The sequence below is a fragment of the Sorex fumeus genome, unplaced genomic scaffold (assembly GCF_029834395.1).
Source record: "Sorex fumeus unplaced genomic scaffold, SorFum_2.1 ptg000265l, whole genome shotgun sequence".
NCBI lineage: Eukaryota > Metazoa > Chordata > Mammalia > Eulipotyphla > Soricidae > Sorex > Sorex fumeus.
Genome location: NW_026606322.1, coordinates 1,333,829 through 1,361,583, shown reverse-complemented (window position 1 = coordinate 1,361,583; position 27,755 = coordinate 1,333,829). Strand labels below are relative to the sequence as shown.

The 27,755-nt window shown below is 39.0% G+C and overlaps 1 protein-coding gene across 2 annotated transcripts in view; it reads right to left on the bottom strand.

Moving 5' to 3' along the window:
• Window positions 1-27,755, bottom strand: part of GOLGB1 (golgin B1) — a 68,385-nt gene that overhangs the window by 10,577 nt on the left and 30,053 nt on the right. For both annotated transcript variants that reach the window (XM_056109468.1, XM_056109469.1), the window contains 8 exons: window positions 25,119-25,233; window positions 21,523-21,596; window positions 14,697-19,846; window positions 11,442-13,353; window positions 8,420-8,598; window positions 2,312-2,477; window positions 1,739-1,876; window positions 140-283 (listed from right to left, as the gene is read on the bottom strand). In XM_056109468.1, coding sequence (XP_055965443.1) covers window positions 140-283; window positions 1,739-1,876; window positions 2,312-2,477; window positions 8,420-8,598; window positions 11,442-13,353; window positions 14,697-19,846; window positions 21,523-21,596; window positions 25,119-25,233 — 7,878 coding nt within the window. The remainder of the gene's footprint in view (window positions 1-139; window positions 284-1,738; window positions 1,877-2,311; window positions 2,478-8,419; window positions 8,599-11,441; window positions 13,354-14,696; window positions 19,847-21,522; window positions 21,597-25,118; window positions 25,234-27,755) is intronic.

The following is a 27,755-nucleotide window of genomic DNA, read 5'->3' as shown; positions in this document are numbered from 1 at the left end:
TGCTCTCACTTTCTTCCTTTTCACCTGAAATCCTGCCTGAATACGTCAACCTCTTTGATGGTATTCTATCATTTGTACTCAATTTTTAAAACATTTCATTTTAACACATTTCTCTGCCTCTCATCTTCTTTTTACTTACCACTTGCAGCTCTTGAATCTGCTTCTCCAAGACCGCACAGTGATTAAAAAGATTACTGTAATGTTGCTGATTCTCACGAAGACTTTGGCTGGTATCACAGAGCTGAATCGAAAGGGTATTTTTCTCTTCGAGTAGCTGAGAGAACTGAAATAGAGGAGGGTATAAGTGCTTGGATTAACTGTACCTGGCTTAAAGGCTCTAACTTTTTACACAAAACCTATGCAATAATGGCGACAATATTAGCCTATGTTCCTTCAATGTGAGCCTAAGAATTTGACTGAAAAACCAAAGCAACTTTAGGTAAGAAGCAGAAATTTTGTTGATATATATGTTAACTGAAAGACTCACAAGCAATCTACTTGATATATACAAGAATAACTGCAATAGCTTGGATTATTAGCCAAAGATGATAATCCCCAAAGCTTGAAATGACAGTTGCTACAACTGCCACCTAGACCCTAATATTCCCGAGTGGATTTCTCAATGCTGTAGAGTTATGAACTACAAAGAAAATACAATAAAAAATATAAAGTGTGATAAGCGGGAGAAACATGATAAATCTCAATGTGTCTATGTATATCTAAAGGACTATGTTGGGAGCAAGAGTCTCATAAGTAAAAACATCTCAGTCATAATATATCTAGCATACTGTACATACTGTACACAACAGCATAAGTAAACCGTATAAAATAAATGAACCAACAAAAAAGCGGAGATAAATATTCTGTTTAGATGTAGCACTTAAGAAGATGGTAGAGAACACGAGAGGATACAAAGCACAGATTTCTGATAAGCTCCATTTCTAATTTGGATACTAATTAAGTAGCTATGACATCCAAAAATGAACATTTGAAAATATTCCTTGCTGTATTTATAATTTTTTTTCTGAATTCTTAAATAAAACATTTATATTAAACAATTCTGGTTGCTATCCACTAAAATAACTTCATTGTTTACTTAAGTCCTAAATTGCAGTTCAAAATACCATTCTGGAAAAACAAATGCCCACAGTAATGTCTAACATTTAGGACAGCCGGTATGGATGAGATGTCATCTAGTTTATGGAAAGCAGCATTACAGAACATACAAGGGCTAGAGCTTTCTGGAAAAACTGATGAGCTAGAAGGGCGACGGGGCAGGAGGTGCTCTGGAGTTCCCCTGAAAAGCCCATGCTGCTCAGATAGTTGAGCACAAGCTTTGCAAAGGGACAGGGGCTAGAGGGTTCAAGCTGAGACTGCTGGTCAACCGAGCACCACTAGGAGAACCCCCAAATAAAAGAGTCTGGAATAGCGTCCAAGAATAGTGTCACGCACCCTCCAGCCAGGGGATAAAAAAGAAAAAAGAAAAGAAAAGAAAAGAAAAGAAAAGAAAAGAAAAGAAGGGAGGGGAGGGAGGGAGGGAGGGAGGCAGGAAGGAAGGAAGGAAGGAAGGAAGGAAGGAAGGAAGGAAGGTGGCTCGTGTCCATAAGGCATGAAAAAGCCAGGCTCTGAGAAAGGTAAAACTTCTCTACCCTCCAAGTTGGAGCTTACCCTTAATGCATTCTAATCTTATTCTAGTTAGCACTTCCAGTAAAAGATATTGAAAACGGGAAACACTCACCTTGCTGTTTAGTTGCTGAATTCTTAATTCCTTCTGATGAATTTCCTTTAAACTGTCATTGAGTTGGGTTCGAAGAAGTTCTGTCTCATATACTAGGTTTTGTGGCCCATCAAGGGAAGCTGCTATCTCTGGGGACACCTGCCAGGATACAAAAACCGATGAAATTCTCTCTTTATATTGTTCATTCTTTTTTTTTCCCCTTTACTTTCTTTTTTTTTTTTAAATTTTTATTAGCGAAACACCATGAGGTACAGTTGTAGACTTACAAATTTTTGTGCTTGGGTTTCAGTTATACAATGATCGGGTACCCATCCCTCCACCAGTGCCCATTCTCCACCACTCCTGATCCCAGTATCCCTTCCACACCCCATGCCCCCCATCCCACCCTGCCTCTGTGGCAGGGCATTCCCTTTTGTTCTCTCTCTCTCTCCTTCTAGAAACCTTAGCCATCTGACAGGATGTCATAAGACAATTTGCATAATAATGGCAGATGGGCACTTAGCTCGCAGGATGTTAACTGCTTTCTGGATACTGGTTTACCTCTGAACAGCAATCACCATTGAAACTATTTACCTGTCTTTGGTATTGTACTTTAAGGGGATCGATATGGGAGGAAGAAGCTCTTAATTCCCTCATAATATTCTGCAGATGACTGAGCTGCTGATCTTTGTCTGAGATAGCCATAAAGTACTGTTCCTTCATTCTCCTCTCATGAATTTCCCAAGAACTCTTCTCCATTCTAAAATAAAAAACAACAGCAACAACAAACACACACATACACACAAACCTGTGAGATGAAGAATAATACTTCCATATTCAAAACAGTACAATGGGCTATAGGGATGTAGTCAAAATAATATAAGTGTAAGGCACTTATATTCTAAACAGAACTGTGCAGTAAGACGGTCAAGCAGAACTAAAGACAGAATTTTTTTTCCACCCTGACAATGCAATGTTATTCAACCAGAACTGTTACTTGGCCATTTCTTTAAAAGAAAAAGATGGTAGGGAGGCAGGAGAGGGGATGGGACTGGAGCAATAGTACAGTGTATAGGGAGCTTGGCTTGCATGCATGCTAGGGGAGTGGGGAAGGGGTTTGATTCCGAGCATCCTATATAACCCCTGAAGCCCCGCCAGGAGTGACCCCGAGTTCAGAGCCAGGAGTAAGCCCTGAACATCAATGAATATAAGCCCACGCACACAAATAAAGAACGCGAGTGGCCAGGGTGTTGTTCAGAGGCAGAGGACATGCTTTGCCTGTTTGCGGCCCTGGCTTCCATCTCCAGCAAAGTGGGAAGAAGGTCTGGATTTGCAGACTGAGGTGAGATGCAGAAGATGCACTCATCCGTATTCACAGAAAAGCAGGCACCTAGTCTGAACACTAAATTACGAGGCAGGTTTCCAAAATGGGAAAATTATTAGGGGTTAAAGTAACAGAGCAAAAAGGAATAAGAATGTTTATGTACTGTAGCACTGTTGCACTGTCCTCCCGTTGCTCATTGATTTGCTTGAGTGGGCACCAGTAACATCTCTATTCTCCACTGTGAGTCTTGTTGTTACTGTTTTTGGCATATCGAATATGCCACGGGGAGCTTGCCAGGCTCTGCCATGCAGGCGCGATACTCGAGGTAGCTTGCTGGGCTCTCTAAGAGGGACAGAGGAATCGAACCTGGGTTGGCCCCTGCAAGGCAAACGCCCTACCCGCTATGCTATCACTCCGGCCCAGAATGTATATGATGAATTTTAAATTGTTGAAGAGGAATGAAGTCGGATCATTGGGGCATGAATAGCATAGTAAATAAAGCTAACTCTAAGAGAAACCAGAGAATTACTTCAAAAGACAGTGCCATGATGCAGTATAACATTAGTTTAGACAACATACCAACAGAGTTCAAATACTGACTCTATTATACACGGGGTGTGAGTGAGAACCTACATAAAAAGTAACCTCTTTTAGCCTTACTGTTAAAATGTAAATAAACAATTACTCCTTAAGAATATCTTAATGTATATATGAGATATTACACGTCATATACCAAACACAGAACTGGCACACTGTAATCATTTTTAACGATTAGTTGCTGTTACTTCTACTTATTTGTTCCCTAAATTTGGTCAAAAGAAGAGTTTACTTTCTTTAGTTTTAGCATAAACTACCACTTTACCATTTTCCTTAATTTTTCATGTTCTTGATTATGCCTGGAAAAAGCAAATATTATAATTGCAATAAAATTTGTGGAGCATTTCTCTTTTTCTGGCTTTTGGGCCAACCCAGCACTATTCAGGACTTACTCCTGGCTCTCCACTCGGGGAACACTCATGGCAGGGCTTGGGGGACATATGTAATACTGGGGATCAAACCTGGGTTGGCTGCATGCAAGACAAGTGCCCTACAAGCTGTACTATGATCCAACCCTCATATCCTCATTTTTAATCATACCAATATCTCTTTCCCGATACTAAATTTGCACTACATAACATTTCTCTCTATACAGAAATAGGGCAGGATGTTTTACAATTGATATATATTTGTTATGAAATAATCCCATTTTGCTAAGAGGTGACTAGAATACAGTTAATAGTTTTCAAAAAGGTAGAACTAAAACTTAGAATCCAAAATAAAAATCAGTAAATCAACTCTATTAGTGCTTTGCAGTTCTTAGGTTTATACTAATAACCAAACACTTCACATACTTATAGTTCCAGGTGACAAGACGGAACACGAAAGACATTGAGATAATTTCCAGTGTGGACCTGATCACATTGGAAGACCCTACTTTCAATGGTAAGTATAATGTGAAAATAAAAGGAAGATACTCTGAGATTCTAATTTCTTCATGACGAACTGAAACAATGAAGTGGGGAAAGCTATCACCTGGGAGGGGAAAATAACAGCTGAAAGGATGCAAATTTATCTTTTCTCTGGAGCTTTGATTCTACAGAGAAGAACCAGAAGAAATCTGTATTTCCAGAGAGTAAAATCACCGTTTTCTGGGTTCGTTTCATTTAGGGGCGATACCTGGTGGTGCTCAGGGGTCACTCCTGGTGGTGTTTCAAGGGACCATATGGAGCCTTGGGGATTGAACCAGGATCAGCTATATGCAAGGCAAGTGCCTAAACCCCTGTACTACCTCTCCAGCTGCTCAACTAGTTTTATGTTTTGTTTCCTTTTGTTTTGTTTTGGGGCCACATCTGGTAAGCCACCTGCAGACAAGCACCTCATCTCTTGTACTCTCTCCAGTTCAGTGTTCCTCTTTTTAATTCCACATATTCCAAACATATTCCAAACAAAGCATTAGACTATTTCATAATATGAATACCAGTGGGTGCCAAGAAAAGTATGCCAAGCATTCAGGAAGGTAAATGTAAAGGTAAAGGCCCTCCCGTTGATCGTCGATTTGCTCGAGCGGGCCCAGTAACGTCTCCATTGGAGACTTTGTTGTTACTGTGTCTGGCATATCGAATACATCACGGGGAGCTTGCCAGGCTCTGCCGTGCGGGCGAGATACTCTCGGTAGCTTGCCGGGCTCTCCGAGAGGGGCGGAGGAATCGAACTCGGGTCGGCCATGTTGGCCGCTTGTAAGGCGAACGCCCTACCGCTGTGCTATCGCTCCAGCCCTTTCCATTTAGGAAAGGATAGCCAAATAAGACAAATATTAATGATAATAACCTCATAACTCCAGGTAAACACCATGAAAAAAGCACTCACCTCCCCATACCCATGTCCAGAATGGTTTTGTAAACTTACATGCTTGATTGGAAACCAGCAGGTGGGGTGGAATTGGAAAGAGCCAGTTATTAGCATGGTTGGTCACCAGCACCCACTGGTATAAGGTGAGTCTCTTGACTCTCCCACCTTCACTCCCACTGTGATGTCAACAGAGACCACATGTAAATATTTATATTGATCTTAATCCGTACAAGGTTTCCTTCCCCCGTCCTTACAGAAGTAGTGGTAGAAAAAGCCCAAAAGCCGGGACTCTGGACACAATCAAGATGCTTCTCCTAAACCATTCTTCAGCAGTTTCGGGGTATACTGAATGTGGAAAATTTCATCACTGCCCAATATTTGTAAGGCTCCTGTTCCTTTCCACAATCCTAGTGATATCAATGGAAGTCACGTGTAGCTTAGACCCATACTGTCATCTAGTGGCAGGTAACTCACTGTTATCAGAGAAGTAGGAGAGAGCAAAGATCTCCATGTTTTGCTGACAGTACCCTACTCCCCTAAGAATATTAAAAGAAGGTGAAACGGGAAGTCCAGTGAACTTCACCCTACATCTGGCAATAAAGTATTTGTGGTTTTCTCCCCCTTATTGACACTTTCTCATGAAATCAATAGAAGCCTACCAAAGTAAAAGATTTTAGTTCAGCTGAGTCTTAGAATCTCAGAATCTTCATAAACACAACCAAAAATCACACATCACACTAAGAACCTGGGAAATCATAATTTGGTTGAGAAAAGGAAGATTATCACACCAAGATGAAACAGATGTAAAGTCACTGTCACTGTGTTCCCGTTGTTCATCAATTTGCTCGATATAAAGGAAATACAAAAAATTGTAAAGTACTTATTAAATAAATGTTTTTAACAAGCAATTTACATGCTGGAAACAGGGAAAAACAAAGTCTCAACAAAGAAGGAAAATATACAAAATACAAAAGAAGTGGATGAAAATTTTAAAATGAAAACATCCAAAGTGAAAAAGCTAACTCAATAGGATCAACAGCATAATGTAGGTGGATGTGGGGGAAAAAAAAATCAGTGACCTTGAAGAATAACAGAAATCACTAAAGTCAAACAGAAAGAAAACTAAACTTGGGGCCAGAAAGCTAGTACAAGGTATAAGATGCTTACTTTGCATGCAACCGACCTGGTTCAATTCCCTATATCACCTGGTCCCCTGAGCACTGTTCACAGCACCCCCTAAGTAGAGCTGAGTATTGCCCAAGCATAGCCTGAAGCCCCCTTCTCCCTAAATAAAATAAATTATATTTTATCAAAATGTAAAGACTTTGTTGAGAAAAATGAATAGAAAAGCTACAAATGGGTGAAAATATCTGAAAACCACATATAGACAAAAAGCTTATAGCTATACAACAGTTTTCAACCTTTTCCCATCTCCAGACTGGGGAAAAAACAGAAGAAATATTTTGTGTATGATAAAGAAAAAAATAAAAGTAATTATCTATAGTAGTAATACTTATATAGCAGGCCAGGGAGATGGAGCAAAGGGCTTTGCATGGGCTTTGCATGTGTGACCCCAAGATTCAATTCTGACAGTAAGCACGATTCCTGAGCACTAAGACATGAGTTGGCTCCAAAGCACTGCACTGCCAGGTATTGCCATAAACAAACTAAAAGATTATTTATGGATCAGTGTTTATATATCAGTATTTATAACAGTGTCGCCACAGGATCCAGATGTACCAGATGTGGTTTACAGACTTGCAGGAAATTTCTGTAGGCCAGAACCACTCCATTGATCAGTAGTTCAAAACCACTGATCTAGAATATAGAAACAATTTTCAAAACTTTGCATTAAAAGACTAGCAATCTCATTAGAAACTGAACAAAATACATGAATATCTGTTTCATGAAAAATGACATAGGTATCACATAAAAAGATGTTTAATATTATTAGAGCTGAATATGCAGCATCTATTATTTAAATTTGATATTAAAAGTAATCACTCATATATTGCTAATAAGAATAAAAAATGATAGTCATCTGGAATGAAGTTTTAAAGTTTCTTAAAAATATAACATATATTTTTACCATACAGTGTAGCACTGACACTCCAGAGCAATTATATCAGAGAAATAAAAAATTCATTGTCAACATAAAAATCTAGACAGAAATGATCATGTGGGCCAAAGAAATAGTACAGCAGGTAAAATGTCTGCCATGCACACAGCAGACCCAAGTTCAATACCAGGCACCCGTGGGTTTCATCCCTGGCAATCATTTGGTCCCCTAAGTCCATCAGAAGTAAACCCTAAGCACAGAGCCAGAAGTAAGCCTTGAAGCATTGCTGGGAGTGCCCCACCTTGTCTCCCCAAAAGAAAATGGTTACAGAGCCTTATTTATACTATGTAAAAGTTAGGAAACAATATATATGAACACCAACAGGCAAATAAGTAAATAAGTTACATTCATGCCTTTGAATACTCTTTATAAAAACAATTAACTACTGATACATACAACAGTGATAATGGATCTCAAGGAGATTCTGATGTGTGAAAGGAAAAACTTATTTAAGAATTATCTGTATGATTCTATAAATCACATTCAGGGGTTAAGTATTCAGAGTGAGGGAAGAGAAAAAACGATTATCGGCCACTAGTGCACAGGTCATTTTTATATTTAGGGAGCAGCTATATATCTTAGCCACAGTGGTCATTTCTTGCATCCTACACATGATAAAATTGCATAAATATACATAAATATAGTAATATAAAATCAGTGAAACCTGAAGACCTTTGAGTTATAGCAATGACAGTCTCCTGGTTTCAATATTGCATTAAATTACATAAGATATTACTATTGAAAGAAAATATGTGAAACCTAGCTACACAGGAGTTCTCTAGCATTTTCAGCAGTTTCCTATGAATCTCCAATTCATAATAAACGTAATAATAAATGAATGAAAAGGAGTCAAAAGCAGAGGTTGTCATACCTGAGCTGATGTAGCTCTTGCTGCCAGGAGAGGTTTTCCTGCCTGAGTTCTTCTTGTAAAATCTGAAATGTTTTTATTTTATCTTGATACTCCTGAAGTTGAGTCTTCAGTGGACGCAAATCAGTGATCTCTTGGTTAACCTGTAAGTATTGCTGCTGAAGATTCTTCAATTCTTTCAGCTTTAAGCAAAGGAAAAGGAAATGGGTGATTCATCACATCTTATTCACCTCCTTATAAGTCACCAACAGCACACTACTAAATCTGACACCACAATAGATTATAAGCACTTGATAGTTCATTGAAAAAAATTACTGCAGCAAGGATCTCAAAAATGGTGAAATAACATGAAACCAAGCTGGTAGGGTCATCCCCCAGAGTCCCCCTAAAGGCATATGGCCTGCTCATTCCAGCAACTTCTACTATTGCCCACCTAAGGTCTTATTGCCCACCTTGTCCCTGTGGTCTTAAGCTGACTGCAGATTTTCAACAATGGGAGACAACGGGGACTTAATGATTCTTCATGGGTGAAAGCTCCCAAGAAGTGTAATGATGAACTGGACTTTCTACTTAGCCATGTCTAGTTAGGCTTCTTTCTAATATAAGTAGCAACTTCAGAAGGCAGCAAGGTCAAGATCAAGTGGTTCTGAGTATAAGGGCTCTGGAATCAGATATCCTGTCCACGTAGATAATATAATCCTCTATGTGTCCCTAAAACCTCCTTAGCCTCAATTTCCCTGTCAAATACAGTAACTCTCATGAGATTATAAAACTGTTGTTGAAAATCTGCAGTCAGCTTAAGACCACAGGGACAAGGTGGGCAATAAGACCTTAGGTGGGCAATAGTAGAAGTTGCTGGAATGAGCAGGCCATATGCCTTTAGGGGGGCTCTGGGGGATGACCCTACCAGAGATTTTGAGAATTAAATAAGAAGAGTTAGGTATTGAACATAAAATTAGTGACAATAATATAATGATCATGGAATTAACTTTAATTAACAAAACTGCCTATTATATTCCAGGTATATATTAAAACTCATTATCCCAATACTCAATTTAAAAGTTTGGTAATAAGAAATTAGCACTGTAGCACTGTCCTCTCGGTGTTCATAGATTTGCTCGCGAGGGCCCAGTAACATCTCCATTGTGAGACTTATTGTTACTGTGATTGGCATATCAGATAGGTCATGGGTAGCTTGCCAGGCTTTGCCATGTGAGAGAAATGCTCTTTTAGCTTGCCGGGCTCTCCGAGAGGGGCAGAGGATCGAACCGGGGTCTGCCGGATCCACCGCGTGCAAGGCAAACGCCCTACCCGCTGTGCTATCACTCCACATGTATTCTAAAGTTAAAATGTTAGCTATTTGAAAAGGGAATAAATTTTCAATTCTATGCTTCAAATTATGTACTGGATACTACCAGGCTTTCTTGTAAAGACTCTGGAGATGCAGTGTTAACAATGTCCAGTATACACGTTTTTGAGGAGAAACTTCAAAATAAACAGCAAGTGCTCAGAACTTGCTTCTAAGTCTGCACTCAGGAGTCACTCCTGGTGGGGTCCAGAAGACCATACTGGATGACAAGAGATTGAACACAAGTTGGCAGTGTTCAAATAAGCACTGCACCCACTGTACTACTGCTCTGGCCCCAATTTCTATCATTTATGAGAAGGAAGACACATATTCTGATTCAGGAATTTCAAAGAGTTTCAAAGAAAATAAACCCACACAGAAGAAAACCAAGACATGTAAAAAAAAAAAAAGAACTAGAAAGAGAGCTAGACCCCTAAAAGCAGCCAAAGATTTACATACACAGGAATCTAATAATATGCTCAATGAAATTTTTCAAATGAACCTCTATAGGCTGAAAGGGAATGGTATGATATATCCCAAAGTCTTAAATGAAAACAATCGCCAAACAAGATAGTAATGTCATATAGTATTATCTCCTGACATCTTGGCTTAGCTAAAGTAAATCCAGTTTTCACTTATGAATTTTGTTAACTTAGACATTTTTTTAAAAAAAGAAGACTGATTAAACTACTGAATCCTACTAAAAGCAAGATAATTACTGTATTAGTCTTCCTTAGCTTTCTCTCTGATGGGTGAAAGAAAAGAAAGTAAACGTAGACTAAAACTTTACCAATTATTTATACTAACCTTCCTACAAAGTGGGGTTGCATTAAAAATCAGTATGAGAAACCTGAATTCTTCCTACCCCTAACGACCTATATTATTGAACTATCATTATAAGTGGTGGTGAGTGATCATGATAACTTTCTTTCAATTTAGCTATAACAAAATCTAAACATATTTACATGTACTTATGTTTTAAAATATGTCTTTGTATTTTTTGGTGGGGAGCGATGATGGTTCTTAGGAACCCTATGTGGTACCAGAGACCAAACCAGGTTTCACTGAAGGAAAATACCTTAACCCCGTAATTCTCTCTCTCTAGCCCATCCTTTAGTCTTTATTTGAAAGACCTGGGGGCTGGGTGGAGGGGATGAGAGGGTGACTCTTAAGTGGTGCTCAGTGGGCCCATAGGCAATTTTCAGCTAACTGGGTCAGTGACTCAATCAAGGGCCTAAGGGTACATAGTGTTGCTCAGGTTCTGCAGTACCAGGGATTACCAATGCACCCAGGCGTTGCTTTGGAGGCCTCTAGGGTGCTCAAGGGACCTCCAGGGATGCACTCAGCAATGTTTAGGGGACCATGTGATGCCAAGGATCAAAACCCAGGTCAGATGCATGATAGAAATGCAGCCTAATTGCTGTACTATCTCCTGGCCTCTCCTTCCATTAGTCTTTTTTAATAAAAAAAAGAAAAATTTGCATAAAGGAAACTTGTAATGGTATATACAAAATAATTTAAGTAGTGTATGTGTTCCTCTAAGATCAAACAGAACCTTCAATTGCATAAAAGTGCACAGGTGATACGTATAAGAATTGATCTTTTTCTATAGAACTAAAAATCAATTTTAAAGTTCCAAAACTCTCAAAGGCAGATCAGAGAGAACTAGACACTCACTAGTCGGTCTCTGTCGTTTTGGAGTGATGACATAGCTTTTTTTAAACTCTGTACTTCAGCTGGGCTCGTTGTGGGCTCAACTGCAGATCTCTGCTTTTCATCCTTTGACTTATGGAATTTCTCCAGTTCACTTAACAGGTGATCCCTCTCATTTTGTAGACTGGCCATAGCTTTGGAGAAGGACTGTACTTGGTTGTAAGAATCTTCTAGTTGTGAGGACAAGTGAAGCAGCTGCTCATCTTTGGACAGAAGCTGTTGGTTGAGTTTCTCAAGATGAGAGAAGGTACTGTCCTCTGTGGCATGTATTGGAAAGGCCGCTTTAGAAACAAGAACGTCTCTGTCTCTGTTTAAGGAGCCCCGCTCTTCTCTCAGCTGTGCCAACTCCTTTAGACTGGCATCATACTGCTTTCTCAGTGCATCAAGCTCCTCTTTGGCATTATCTCTACTATTTTGCAGGGAATTCATAGAATTTCCAAAAGACTGTATTTGTGCTGTAAGATCTTTATTTTCTTTGGTGACCATGAGTAGTTTCTGTTCCATTTCCATCAGATCTCTTGCTAGCTCTGCCACTCTCTCTTCTGCTGTTTCAGTTTCATTTCTCATTATCCCTGCATCGTGATGAAGATGCTTTAATTCCTTCTTCAGTTTTTCTTCAATTTCACCTACCTTCTTGGCAGCTTCCTTCTGAACTCGAACCAATTCCTCTTCCAATTCTGCAGTTCTCTTCTGAGAGAAGGAAAGCGTAGAACTTAGCTTCTGAATCTCTTCTTCTTTTGTGTTTAACTGGGCCTGAAATATCCCTAAAGCACCTTCTTCTTGCAAGGCTGTCACTTGTCTCTTTAGTTGGGATATAGACAACTGCAAGTTTTCAATCTCTTTAGATAAACCTTGTTTTTCCTCCTGGAGGGCAAGAGAGGATGCCAGCAGGTCCTCCTTTGCTTCTTCAGATTCCTTTAGCTTTTCTTCTATTTTAGCATATTCACTTTTCAGCTCCTTATTCTGCTGAAGTTGAGCTTCAAGGAGTTGTTTTTGCTGACAATCCTTTCTTGTTATCACTTGGTTTAAGTCTTCTCTATACTGGATTAATTCTGCATCTAGCTTGGCATTCTCAGAATTGAGATCATCCATATGACTTCTCAAGCATCTAATTTCTTCCTTAAGTTTATTATTTTCACTAGCAGCATCCTGGATGAGTTCATCTTTTTCTACAATTACTGAGAGATGCCGTTCTTCCAGCTTTTGGTAGTCACCAACAATGCGGTCTCGGTCATCCTGGAGAGAAGACATGGACTTAACAAAGGAATTCAACTGAGCCTTCTGTTGCATGTTTTCATTTTTTATGGCTTTCAATGCTTCTATAAGCTGATTTGTTTTGTGAACAGTTTTTTTATTCTCTCCATCTAAGACACTATTCCGTTCCTCATGGAATAGAAGATCTGCCAATTCTTTAATTTCTTTATCATGCTGCTGATTTAGTTCAGCAACAGCTACTTGGATTGCCTGTTCCTTCTCAGAAAGAAGGCTTATAATCTTTTGCTCTTTCAAGTTAATTTCTTCATGCAGCTTACTGGTTAGTTCTCTGGAGGCCTGAAGATCAGTCTCCAGCTTTTCATAACTAAATTTACAATTTTGAATATCAGCCTCCTGTTGCTTTATGATTCCTTTCAAATTTTCTTCATCTTCCTTACATTTTTCTAAAGAGTTATTTAAATCAGCTGAGTGGTCTCTGAGAATCTTAAATTCTGATTCCCACTTAGCTAGTTCATTCTGAGATTTGTGGTATAGCTGCTGTATTTCTTCTAGCTGGGAGGAAAGTTCTTTGTTTTCTTCCTGTAGAGTATCACAGACCCTCTGCTGAAGCTGGACCTCTGTCTGGGCCTTGGACTCCCAAGTCTGCTCATCATGTTCAAGTCTGGGGAAAAAAGGAAGCCATTAATTTTAAAAGGAAGTCATTAACTAAAGATCTTAGCAACATGTATTCGGATGTGCAAAATATATAAATATGAATATAATTCAAAGTGCTTTTTATAATTCAAACATTTTTTAATGAAGTGTTAGTAGCGCTACTAAATGCTCTACTTTAATGTATATTTCACTTAAATATTTATATATAAATAATAAACTCCAAAAAACTCTCCTTATTTTTGTGACACAACTATGGGCAATGCTTTCTTTAATTTTGCTTTACTTTGTTCCAAATAAGGTAATGTTATGTTTCTTTAAGAAATAATCTTGGTTGAAGGACAGTGAAGTCAATAGTCTCAGAATAACAGATTCTACTACAAGTAGACACCTACAAAATATGGGGAGCAATGACAGTTTTTCATTTTAAAAAGTATTATAAAACTAAAATTTAAAGAACATTACTCTTTAATGTTCTTTAAGCAGGCAAATGTAGTTTGAATTGATGTGACATATGAAAGAGAGAAAAGTCAGACTATTTAGAGGTTAGAACAATAAATTTAAAAGCACCGTGGATTATCAAAATAGAAATAAAAACAAAGATCTCTCTTCAGAAAGATAAAAAGAGAGGCAAACGTGGCTTTTTCATGTTAATACAACCTTCGGCAGAAAGTAATCAATTTTTTTTAAATCACAAGAAAATACAAGTTTCAGGGAAATTTAGGTCAAATTAGTTCCACAGTTGCACTGTAGCACTGTCCTCCCATTGTTTGTTCATTGATTTGCTTGAGCGGGCACTAGTAATGTCTCCACCATGAGACTTGTTACTGGTTTTGACATATCGAATACACCACAGGGAGCTTGCCAGGTGGGTGGGATACCCTTGGTAGCTTGCTGGGCTGAGAGGGTCAGAGAAATCGAACCCGGGTCAGCCGGGTGCAAGGCAAATGCTCTACCCACTGTGCTATTGCTCCAGCCTAGTTGCCCAGTATTAAATAAAAATAGTTCTATAAGCGGAGTGATAGCACAGCGGTAGGGCGTTTGCCTTGCACGCAGCCAACATGGCCGACCCGAGTTCGATTCCTCCGCCCCTCTCGGAGAGCCCGGCAAGCTACCGAGAGTATCTCGCCCGCACGGCAGAGCCTGGCAAGCTCCCCGTGATGTATTCGATATGCCAGACACAGTAACAACAAAGTCTCCAATGGAGACGTTACTGGGCCCGCTCGAGCAAATCGATGATCAACGGGAGGGCCTTTACCTTTTTACTTTAGTTCTATAGTGACTTTCCTTATCTTCAATAACCTTGGAAGAATCCCCCGCTCCTCTCCTTCCCAGAAGCTATTACTTCTTTACCTAGATATGTTGATCTTCAGTTCCTCCATATGGATGGACATCTGCTTCAGCTGATCCTTTAGAACACTACAATTTTCCTCTTTCAGTCTAATTTCTTCTTCTTTGGTTTGAATTGCATCACTGAACTTCCTCTCCCATTTCTTGGCTTCATCTATCACTCTATCCCGATCATCTTGGAGGGAAGACATGCTTTTAGTAAAAGCTGCAAGCTGAGCCACAGTATTATCCAGGTTTTCCTGAAGTTGCTTAACATCTTTATCTTTCTGGTTCAAAGTAATCTGAATCTCTCCATATGTCTCCTCTAGATGGACTTTTTCTCTGTGCAAAGCATCCAGTTTCTCTTGCATATTCTTCTTCTCTTTGAGGTGTTTTTCTTCTGCCTGTTCCAGCCTTCGTTCAAGATCTTCATCCTTTTGTTTTATTTGGCTTTTAACTGAATCTTTAATTGACTGAAGTTCCTTTCTCAATTTGAGGTGATCCGCTAGGACCCTTGCTGCTTCACTTTGAGTGTCATCTAATAGTACTCTGGAACTAGCTAATTCAGTTTCTGTCTTCTTGCAGCATTCATTTGCCTGAGCCAGTTTTCCCTTGGTTATCTCCAAATCTTTTTGGGACTCACTCTGAACAAATTCTAGAGCCTTAACAGTTCTCTCCAGAGCACTGATTTTCTCTTGGTACCGGATACAATCCTTCTGCAGTTGCTTTACTTCATGTTGCTTCTCTTTTAACAATTCCTGAAGTTCCTTTGCATGGCCTTTACTGACAGGCTCATTCTGAGCACCTTGCATCTTCTCTAAATATTCTTTCCTTATTTCTGATTCCACCTGAGTTTTCTCCTTTACTAGCTGCTGTTTTTCTTCTTCCAATTCAGTCACACACTTTTTTAGATTCAGCATTTCAGATTCTAGTTGCTCATTTTTTATTTGAGCATCTGTAACATCCTGGTAATAATTCCCAATGCTGCCATTAAGTTCTGCTAATTGATTCATAAGCCTCTCTTCTAAATCATCTTTCTCTTCTTCTGCTACTTCCTTTAGCTTGGTCACTCTGGCAAGTTCTTCGTGGGTTTGCTGATTTAGCAGTTTTATTTGGATGACTTCTTCCTGAAGCATTTTCAGGTCACCTTCCTTTGCTGCTATTTGAGTCAGCAAAGTGTTTCTCTCATTTTCTAAAGTCTTGCTAAATTCTTTTTCTTTCTGGTTTTCCTCCTCTAATTCAGCTATTCTTTCTTTGAATTGGTCAATCTGCTGTAGGTAGTTATTAATTTCATGTGAGCTAATGTTCTCACTAATATTGGGCTTGGTACTGTTTTCTAGTGGAACAAAACCTAAATTTTCAGGCCTTGTGCTCACATTCAAAGAGTCTTGCTCCTCAGTCTCAATCAGGACAGACTGTGTCTCTTCAATGATATCCATCTGATTATGTTTCTCTGTGGCCTCTAGATTAGTGGATTTAGATACATTAATTTCTATCTGATGCTTTAAATCTTGGACCTCTTCACTTAGAGAGTCCTTCTCGGTTATTAAAGCCTTAAACTCCATAGAAAGGGTTTCATACTCCATTTTCACCCTTTCTAGTTCCTCCTTCATGCAGGAATTGGAAACTCGAAGTGATTCGATACAATCTTTAGATGTCCCGCCTCCCGGGCCCACTTCTGCTCTAAGCTGGTCATTCTCTTCTTCCAATTCTAGAATTTTCTGTTGTTTGGACTTAGCAAACTTTCTCATCTTTTCTTTCATTTCCTCCATTTCCTGTTCAGCTTCCTGCAACTGCTTTTCTGTGTCTTTCTTGCTTGCTTCTGTGTTTCTCAACTTAGCATATAACTCTTGCTTCTCTTGCCTTACATTTTCCACCACGTGCTGGATCCTTTCTGCCTCATTACTAACATTCTCATAGGACTGAAGAAGAATTTCATATTCTTTTTGTAATTCTTTGTGCTTCTCCTGCCATTCAGTGCTTTCTGCTATCTTAGAACATTTCAAAGATTCTACTTCCTTCACTAACTTTTCTTTGTCTTCGGTAAGATTCTCTAAAGCTAATTTCAGACTTTCACAAGAGCCACTGAGACTTTGATTTTCCACTAAAGATCTGTCCATTTCTGTAATGAGTTTGTCTCTTTCTTCCTGAAGAAGAGCTAAGGTCCCTAAAATGGTATCTTTTTCTTTATTTTGAGCAGTAACCTGGACTTCCGCATCTGCCAGAGACCTGGTAAGGCTTTCAATGGTATCTCGAGCCAAAGACAACTCCTCTTGGAGATTTTTGTTTTCTTTCAGTGCTTCTTTTCTGGAAATAAGAGCAGCTTGTAGTTTTCTTTGTATCTGTTGGTTTGCTTTATTTCCTTCTCCAACCTCATCTGCTTTTTGCTTCATTTCACAAAGTTCCACCTGTAACTGCTTCATCTTCTCTTCATGCTCCTTAGCTTGCATTTCCAACTGGGTATGAAGAGCCTTAATTAAATCTTCTTGTTCTGTTATCTCTGACTGCATTTGAGTAAGAACTGCTTTTTTCTCACTAAGTTGTTCAGAAAGGCATCTAGCTTCTTTTTCCTTCGTGTCTATGAGCTTTCTCAGTTCACTGAGCTCAGGCTGTAGTTCTCTTAAATGTGCTAACTCAGTAATTTCTAGTTGACAGCTTTCCAATCTCTGCCTCAGGCTTTCAGCCTGGGCCTCAGCTTCATGGGCTGCTATCCTCATGCTTTCTATTTCTAAACATTGTTTATTTAATTGATCTTGTAACTGAAATATCTCTTCTGATTTTTTTGTAAGTTCGCATGTTGTAGAATTAAGTTTCAATTCCAGCTCCCCTTTCTCAGTCTCTACTTCTTTGAGTTGTGTCTTAATTTGGGCAATAAGATTATTACCCTCCAGGGTACTTGCACCTCCTGGATTAGAAGGCCAGTCTGGGCATAAACTGGACTCTGGCTGGGCAAGCTGCTGCTCTGAAGCTTTGAATAAAGGTTCTTCTAACCCTTGAGTGAGAGATCCTGGCTCCTGTTGTTCAGTGTCTAAGACTTTTCTGTCTGTAAACTCTTTTACTTGAATCTGAAGTTGGCTTAGCTGGTGTCGTATATTCTCATTTTCCTTGCTTTGCATATCAAACTGTTCTTGCAAGTGATTGTAGTCATCTTTCTGTTGCTTCAGCTCCTCCCTAAGATGTTTTTCTTTCTCCTGTGCTTTTTTTAGAATCACTTTGCGAGAGACTAACACTTCCTGTAGCTTCTTTTGAAGCTGCTCCTTTTCTTTTTCAAGATTCATTATTTTACCTTCCAGTTCCGGTTGCCAGTGTTCTCTACTACCTGCCTCTATCGGACTGACTGTTGCTGTTTCTTTTACAGGTGTTGCTAAACCCCCATCACCTGCATTCTCCTTACCTGCAGCTAACTTTTGTATAACTGCTTGGTTTTCAACAATTTCTGCCTGGAGCAAATCTATTTGGTTTGTCTTCTCTTGCAAGTTCTGACTCATCTCTTTGACCACAGCCTGTAATTGTTCCTCAGCTGCTAGCTTTTCTTCTAAATTCTTCCTTATGTGTTCGAGTTCCATTTCTTTTTTAGACAGAGCCTGCTGTAAAGAAATTTCTTTTTCTTGACACTTAGAAGCCATACATTTTTCTGAGTCTTCTTTGTTTTCTTTATCTCCCTCCACCTCCCTTTTCTCAATCTCACTGACTGAAATCTCACTCCTAGATTCACCTTTCACTTTGGCCAACTCTTCTTCTAATCTGCTAACTCTTTGTAGAAGTTCCTTCCTATTAATAAGAGCTGCATGGAGTTTTCTTTTTCTCTGCTCACTTTCTTTCTTTACAAGTTCTAATTCGCGCTGTAATTCTTCTTTACTTATGATTAGCCCTTCTGAATTCAATTCCTCACTATTCTGTTTGTCAGGAAAAACTTCTTTATCTTCTGCCACCTGCTCTTTTTTGGCTTCTTCAGCTCTAGATAATAAATTGAGCTGTTCTTTTAGAGTCTTAATTTCAATCCCAAGAGAAAACTTCTCTTCATTAAGCTGAACCATTTTCTCAGTCATACTAAAGCTGATTTCTGTGACTTGTTGATTCTTCTCTTCAATGGTTTGTTGGAGAGTTTCCACATCTTTCTTCTTCTCTAGTAAGAGTTGGTCCATCTTTACTATTTCCAGTTCCTTCTGTGAAAGGGTCTGTGAAAGTTCTTCTACCTTATTTGAGATGTCCTTAACATGTTCTTCTCTTTCAAGTACTTCGCTTTCCTTCTTTTGAAGCTGGCTCTGAAGGTCTGTTATTAGTGTACTTTGCTCAGTAAATTGAAGGTGCATGTCATCTAGTTCATTCTGTAAAACTCCAATTTTCACATCCTTGGATTTGGCTTCTATGTTAAGACTGTGAATCTGTTCTGTAAGCAAGTTGTGATGAGCTGTTTGACTTTCATAGTCAAGTCTTCTTTGACTTTCTGATTTTTCAAGGTTCATTTCCAGCTCTTGTACCTGAGCCCTCAGCTCTCCTATTATACTAAGTTCCTTCACTTGAGAAAGAAGCTGGTCTTTTTCTTCAGATAAAGCAGTAAGTGCACTGTTGGCTTTTTCAGCATTATCCTTAAGCTCTTCTATCTGCTGGGACATGCTGCTTATCTCCTTTACTTTCTCATCTAAGTTTTTCTCATAGATTTCTTCTGCCTTACTAAGTTCCAAAATTTGATCTTTTAGTCTTTCCAATTCATCCTGGTGACACTGACAAATACTTGATAAATCTGAAGGGGGCTTATTAAATTCATCCTGCTTTGTTGATTTCAATTCCATTCCAGCATCAGTTAAAGGTATTTCTTCAGATGTTCTACTTTGATATTTAGTGTTTATCTGCTCTTCTTTTTCAGATTCTGGAAGACTGCTGTCAGCATCTGGCATCGGGGAAAAATGATGCCCCGTACCTTCAAGCAATATTCCTTCACTCTCAGTCTGTTTCATCTCTTTTTGGTTAAGGATCTCGGGGTCATCCTCAGGTCTTTTGCCCTGGAGCTGCAATTTAAGAAATGCAATCTCTTCTTGAGCTTCTTTCATTTCCAACAATAAAACTGATAGTTCCTTATGTTTCTGAGAAAATGTGTTTTCAAATATATCTTGTCCACTTTCTTCCATAGGAAAACTTCCCTTAGCAAGCTTGCTAACATCAACTATGTTGATCTGTTAAAGAAAAAAAAAGTTGCAATCATGTTACCAAAACTAGCATTAAAAGGTGATACTATTTTAGTATCTAAAGCTTTTTAGTCCAAGCTCCTTCCTACACAAAATTTCTAAGTACTTTTAAAATTAGTTTGAAAATCTAACTAAAGGTAAACTATCAATTTTTAGTGAGACCAAGCTATATCCATAACATGTAAGGAAACCTGGAACTCATTTTCTTGATATTGATCACTTCACGGTGTATTGATACAATGCTATAAATTTCAAAACGTAGTTCCCTTAACAAAATTTTGTGGAGAGCATTAATAACCCCAGGAAAACATATTTAACAAGTAACGTGGTTAATTTTATGTATTATGTATTATGTATTTTATTAATACATAAAATACATAATTTTATGTATTATGTATTTTAGCTAGAATGTTCTATCTCAAATATTTGGTCAAACATAAATCCTGAAATTTCTGTAAAAGCATTTTTTTTCTTGGTAAGGTAATATTTAATCAAGTAGACTTTGAAAAAAGCAGACAATCACTTCATAATTAGGTGTGGAACTAATCTATTAGGGGTAGAGAGGTCCCCTAGCAGTGCTCGGGGCTTGCTCCCAGCTCTGCATTCAGGGACCATTCCCGATGAAGTCTGAGGGACCATATGGGCTCTGGGGACTGACCCAGGTCAGCTAAAAGCAAGGCATTGCTGCCCTCTGTTCTAGCTCTCCAGCCACAGGGGATTTATCTAAACAGTTATGGCTTAATAACAAAACCAAAAAAGACTGACTGACCATCTCCCTCCAAAAAACAGGGTACTCCAACAGGAGACTTCCTTCCAATTTAAAGTGCAGCTCTGGGGCTGGAGCAATAGTACAGCGGGTAGGGCGTTTGCCTTCCATGCGGCCGACCCGGATTCGATTCCCAGCATCCCATATGGTCTCCTGAGCACCGCCAGGGGGTAATTCCTGAGTGCAGAGCCAGGAGTAACCCCTGTTCATCACTGGGTGTGACCCAAAGAGCAAAAATAAATAAATAAAAAAATAAGGTGAAGCTCTTCCGGTTTACTGCTCTAAACTGCTGGCCTACCCTTCTATTTTGAATTAGTCAACCCCTACAACTGTGGACCAATTTATTTAAAAAAAAAACTTTCAGGTATTAAAAGTTTATGTTAAACACTGGCTCTAGATTACAGAAACAAAAATACCAAGGAATAGGAGAAATGAAGGGTAGAAGTAAAAAGAGGAGGTCTTCTTAGAGTTACAAAGGGACAAGTATTAATTAAATGTAACTGCATAAATACAATACAATGAAGTTAAAACACAATATTCAGAAAACCATATATAGCACTTTTTAGGTTATACAAAACGCCATTTCTAAAGATATCCTTTTATATCTAATCCTAAGTAAAACCATACCAACTGGTAGTAAAAAATTAAAGTTTTTTATCTAACCTCTTCATTGATAAACTTTCCTGAATAAGAAATTACTACTCCTGTACTGGTTCTATTAAACAAAAACATTTTCAAGTATTCAGAAACTAATTCAATGATGCATACTGATTATGACTTTCTTAACTGATCTCACTTGCTAGGTAAGGCAATTCTCTGTCAACAATAAAAATTTCTGAAAATGTTCTAAGTTTGATTCATCTAGTTCAACTTATTATTTTAAAGAAACATTACTTACCTCACTTAGTTCTTTATTTGACTCTGAAACTTTATTCTGAGCCTCCAGGAAAGTAATTTGAGAAGACAGTTTTTCTGAAAGCCATAAAATAAACATGTTTAGGAGATATATGTGATAAAATAAAGACAAGATGGTATAGGAGGTAACTGAGATACATTAAATAATCAAACAAAAGAAACAAAGAAAATGGGAGGTAATTGAGATACACTAAGTAATCAAGACAAAAAAAAAACCCATAAAAAGATAGCACAGCAGGTATGTCACTTGCCTTGTACATGGCCAGCTGTGATTTGATCTGGCTGTCCCCAGAGCCCGCCAGAAGAGATCCCTGAGCACAGAGCCAGGAATGAGCCCTGAGCAACACTAAGCCTGGCCCCAAAACAAAAACAAACAAAAACCCAACCAGAAAAAATAGTTGGAGGGAGGGGGCATAAAAAGCTCATCTTTTTGAAATAAAGAAGTGGCAAAAAAAGAGGAAGAAATAGATGAATGGCATGAGGTGACAACTATTAACCTGAGTAAAGCATAAAAGTAGAAAGTTTTAAAGAGAAGAAAACCAGAGCATGCAACATAAGCAATTCTTTTTGTGATTAATGTATGAGGCTTCTGGAGCAATAAATTTGCATTAATTGATCCATCACCCCACTGTGTTCATAATAAACATCTTGGATTCACTCATAAAGCAGTTTCAATATCTTCTCATTATGTTCATTAAAAAAATCCAAGATGGCGGCCGCACGGGAGCCTTGTGGACAGCAGGTATGAGCCGGGGGTCAGGGGCGACAAAAACCTCATGGGAAGGGGGGCGTTCCGGCCCGTCCTTCACGCCCTACCGAGGTCACCAGTTGCCCCCCACGAGCGGCTCTCCGGCACGACCACGACTCCAGAGCACAGAAACCAATCTCTTAACTATCTAACTTTTAGTAGAAATACTTCCAGGATTAATAAGTAAAATAGCAGAAATCCAAAACCACGCGGCCGCAATCGCGATCGCGCGACAACATTTAATTCTTGAACCCAGCTGTAGAAAGCAAATCATTTCACAATGCTTTTTCAGCATGTCTGATGGGGGGGGGGGGGGTAAAATCTAAATAATAATGGTGCATCTTTTATTGAAACAATGAATCTAGTCAAAGTAGATAGAGTGTTAACCAGAACTCATCTGCCTCACAGGAATTGGGAGAGGTGGGAGGTGGGGTTCTATTGGGGTTCGTGGTAGTAAAGTAAAGTAAAAGTAAAGGCCCTCCCGTTGATCGTCGATTTGCTCGAGCGGGCCCAGTAACGTCTCCATTGGAGACTTTGTTGTTATTGTGTCTGGCATATCGAATACTCTCGGTAGCTTGCCGGGCTCTCTGAGAGGGGCGGAGGAATCGAACTCGGGTTGGCCATGTTGGCTGCGTGCAAGGCAGACACCCTACCCGCTGTGCTATCGCTCCAGCCCAGCGGTTCATGGTAAAAAATAAGTATTGGTGAAGGGAAATGTGTTTGATATTTACATAACTGAGACCTAAACCTGAAAGCTCTGTAACTTTCCCCACAGTGATTCAATAAATAAATAAATTATTTTTTTAAAAAAATCCATTTTTTCTTTCTTTTTGGGTCACACCTGGCGATGCACAGGAGTTACTCCTGGCTCAAGCACTCAGGAATTACTCCTGGTGGTGCTCAGGGGGCCATATGGAATGCTAGGGATCAAACCCAGATCAGCCGCGTGCAAGGCAAACGCCCTCTCGCTGGACTATCGCTCAAGTCCAAAAAAACATCCAATTTTTAGCACTGGGAGAAAGCTACCCAATCTCTTCAAGGACCACATGTTGAAAATGATATGACCTACAGCTACTTCACAGAGCACCAGAATCAGAATCCAATCTCCTGAGCTCTATTCCATGTTCTACTACAATGCAAATGTCTAAAAAGAGTAGCAGTACCTTGGAGGATAAAAATACTCAACTTTCATAGAGTATGAGAATAATAACCAAAGACAGTAGAAACAATAACCAGAAGGACTGGTCCATGATCAGAAGTTTGCTACAACTTGTGGGGAAGTGCAGTTAGGACAGAGAAGGGATCACCATGACAAAAATTGGAAATGATCACTCTGGACAAGAACTGGGTGCTGAAAGGAGATACAGTGATATACATGATAACCTTTCAGTAACAGTACTGCAACCCCAGTGCCTAAAAGGAGGGGTGGAGGGTGTCTTCTATAGAGGCAGGCTGGGCAGAGAGAGTGGGAGGGAAACTAGGAACACTGGTGGTGGGAAATGTACACTGGTGAAGGGATGGGCTTTGGCACGTTGTATGACAGACACTCAATGGTGAACAACTTTTGTAACTGTGTATCTTAAGGAGATCAATTAAAAAAAGAAAAAAGAGTAAATGTTCCTAGGTAGTTTATGATCTTTCTGGAAGATTAAGAAAGATAAAGTGAAAGAGGTTACAGGTTTTTATGGGACATACAAATGTCGTAACATGCCTTCATGATTTGCCCCCACTTAATTCTCTAACCTCCTCCTATTACACTACTCCCTTTTTTATTCTTCCTACTCCCTCTGATCATCTGTAAACATATGAAATATATTCACACTTCAAGATTCTCGCCCCGCAATTTCTTGTAATGTCCTTTGTTTAGTCTCCTTAAATGTCTTGCCCTTTCCCTCACTCAGGTTCTAAACCCTCAGAGAGGCCCACTCCAACCACTCTCATGCTGCTTTCATCTTTCCCAGGCACAATGTGGCAACCTGTTTTATTTTTGTCCTAATTCCACTCTGAAATTTTCTTATATTCATGTATGTGGTCTATCTCCCCACTAAAAAGTTCAGAGCAGTATCCCCACAATAAAAGAAGTACCTGGCATAATAGGAAAGTTACCACAGACAGCTGGAGAGTGATGAATGAATATTTGCCAAGCAAATGACTATAATGCACATACTATATTTAGACTTTACAAGGTGTGTTGAAGAAAAAAGGTGCAGTGATAGAAATGAAGGAACTAAAAGGTGAATTAAACTAAGTACATGGCACTAAAAACAAAGATAATTTATGAGACCAGATACAGAAACTAATACAGAAAGTCTTGGTCAATTAATCCCTGTAGGAAACAGCAAAGAGAACAGAACCCCTTTACTACCTCTAAACCATAATGAGCTCCATGAAAGTGACAGGGACTGTTCTTAAAATTAAGAACAGAATCTTAAAAATTAAAAAAAAAACCACATCATAGATAAAATTCCAAAGAAATATTTTGAGTAAGTTGAATTATTAGCTGCATTTGTGGGGTTTAGTTTATATATTAAAAATATAGTATGAATAGTCTAATCAAGATATTAATACTAAGTTTGAGCTAAACTTAAAATGCTTGGAAATATTTGCCTTAGAGTTCAAGAAATGGTACAAAATTTACTTGAGGAGCTGAAGCAACAGCACAGCGAGCAGGGCCCTTGCCTTGCATATGGGTGTTGGAACACTGTATGACTGAAACCCAACCATGAACAACTTTTTAACTATGTATCTCATGGTGATTCAATTTGGAAAAAAAAAAGTAGAGGCACTTGTGGATTGAGAAAACAAGCATTACAGTTTTCATTTGTACATACCATTCTCAGCTTTCAGTTCCTCTAGCTCTTTAGAACTAAGAAGCAAAGCTCCATTTTCATTCTCCAATTCTACCACACGCTTCTGCAAAAAGGTAAGATCCTCTTCAGAGTATGCCTAGAGTATAGAAAAATAATAATTAATGATAGCACAGCGGTAGGACGTTTGCCTTGCACGCAGCCAACATGGCCGACCCGAGTTCGATTCCTCTGCCCCTCTCGGAGAGCCCGGCAAGCTACCGAGAGTATCTCGCCCCCACAGCAGAGCCTGGCAAGCTCCCCGTGACGTATTCGAATGCCAAACACAGTAACAACAAGTCTCATGATGGAGACGTTACTGGGCCCACTCGAGCAAATCAATGAACAATGGGAGGACAGTGTCTGACAGTCTGACAGGGAGAAATTATCATATGAATGTTCATAAAACCCTTGGCATCGTCTCAAAAATACTTCAAAACACATTTACTTTATCTGCCTTGGTAATCTTTGAAATTTGTTCTTTTAATTCAAAAACAGAAAGAGAAAATATTTCATATAAAACTTCGCATATATTGGCTTTTGAATCGAAGACTGAAGGCTATAATACAAAGACAAAAATCCCAAGTCCATAGCACACAATACTTTCAAATCCACTAATAACATATTATTACATTAATGCAACCTGGTATAAAGGTTGATCACCTGTATTTTTTTTTTTTAAATCTCCAAAGAACTGGAGTGTATGCCTTGCATGGGCAGTCACAGCAGTAAGATTCCCTGCCACCTCATGGAGCACGTGGTGGCTCTGAGCACTGCCCAAGCGTACCACAATGCCATCTGAGCAACAGGCATTAGGTCCATACTACTAGGCCCAACATTGCTGGGAATGGTCCCAGGGTTCCCTCATTCTCCAGGTGAAGTCTAACTCCCAACCACCACGCTCATCCCGCACAGGACCTTGTTGGTTGGAATGTTAACTAGTGTAGCTGGCTTTGGAAAATAGCATAGAGATTCATTAAAATAATAAAAATGGAAATTCCCTATTATACAGTAATATTATTTCTAAGGGCTGGACCAATAGCACAGTGGGTAGAGCGTTTGCCTTGCACACAGCCAACATGGCCGACCCAAGTTCGATTCCTCCGCCCCTCTCGGAGAGCCCGGCAAGCTACCGAGAGTATCTCGCCCGCACGGCAGAGCCTGGCAAGCACCCCGTGACGTATTCGATATGCCAAACACAGTAACAACAAAGTCTCCAATGGAGACGTTACTGGGCCCGCTCGAGAAAACTGATGAACAACGGGAGGACAGTGACAGTGACAATTTCAAGCAACTTATTAAAGCATATGCAAATCCTAATTTGAAAAGATATTTATACCCCTACATTCAAAGGAACATTCAAAATAGTCAAACTAAAATAAATGCCCATTGACAGATGATGGACTAAAGAATCTGCTGCATTTATACTAAAGAGAGTACTACACTATCCTGGAAAAAGAAACTGTGCCTTTTGAGATAAAACGGATGGGACTTGAGATGATTAAGCTGAGTAAAATAAGTAAGGGAGTAAAGAACAATTACTGAATGACTTCACTGGCATGGAGAACATAAATAACCAAAGCAAAAAATGATCAAAACAAACCAAACACATAAAAAAATCCCAAAAACCCCAAATCACAAACTCCTAGATTCAGTGAAGACTACGGTGATTACCAGAAGGAAAGACAGGGAATGGGAGGGAGGAGTAGAGGCCTTTATTGATGGGTATACAATGAATAATACATAACATAGAGGTGGAAGCTATATATCCTAAATTGCATGGTACTATAAACCAATGATAAACCAATTTTAAAAGGTGGGGGAAGGACTGCTGAGAGAGTCAGAAGGTAAAGAGTGTGTCTTGCACGTGGCTCAGCAGGTTTGATCCCAGGTACCTCATATTGTCTCTCAAACCCACCAGGAGGAATCCTTGAGCACAGAGCTAGGAGTAAACCCTGAGAACTGCTGGGTATGGCCCCAGAAAACAAAACAAAAGTTTTAAAAAATCAAATTAACAAAATATGAAAGGAAGGGGAAATCCACAAGTCTTTCTAAGAAGTTTCTGAGACAAACATAGCTGCAAGAATGTGAGGGAGAAGGAACAATGAGAGTACAACATTTTACAGTTAAGGAAAATGCCAAATTCTATGCATACAATTAAATCTAAATCTCTAACGAACAGAAAGCTATGTAATTTGAAGGGTTGATTCAAACCACTTATGAAGCACTGACAGAATACACATCACTTTCAAGTACACAAGGAAAACTTATCCAAATAAACAAAATTCTGAGACACAAAACAAGTCTTAGTCAATTAAAAAAAAATAAGAAACACATCAGACTTTGCTTAGCATAAACTGTATAACTTTAAATGTTTATATGAGAAAAATAAGATCCAAAATGTTTGATTAGAGTTTTATCATGAGCCTTTGTAAGATTCTAAGAATTCTACAAAAGGAGATAAGAACTAAAAAGTAAATGAGTGTCTAGTAGCAGATTCTTATAAATTCACAAGCAAAATTTAATTGTGAACTTCAAACTCCATCTTTAACAGTATTAAAATATGAATTAATTCAAAATAAACTGTAAAATATGTACAATCCTGGGGTTGGAGTGATGGCA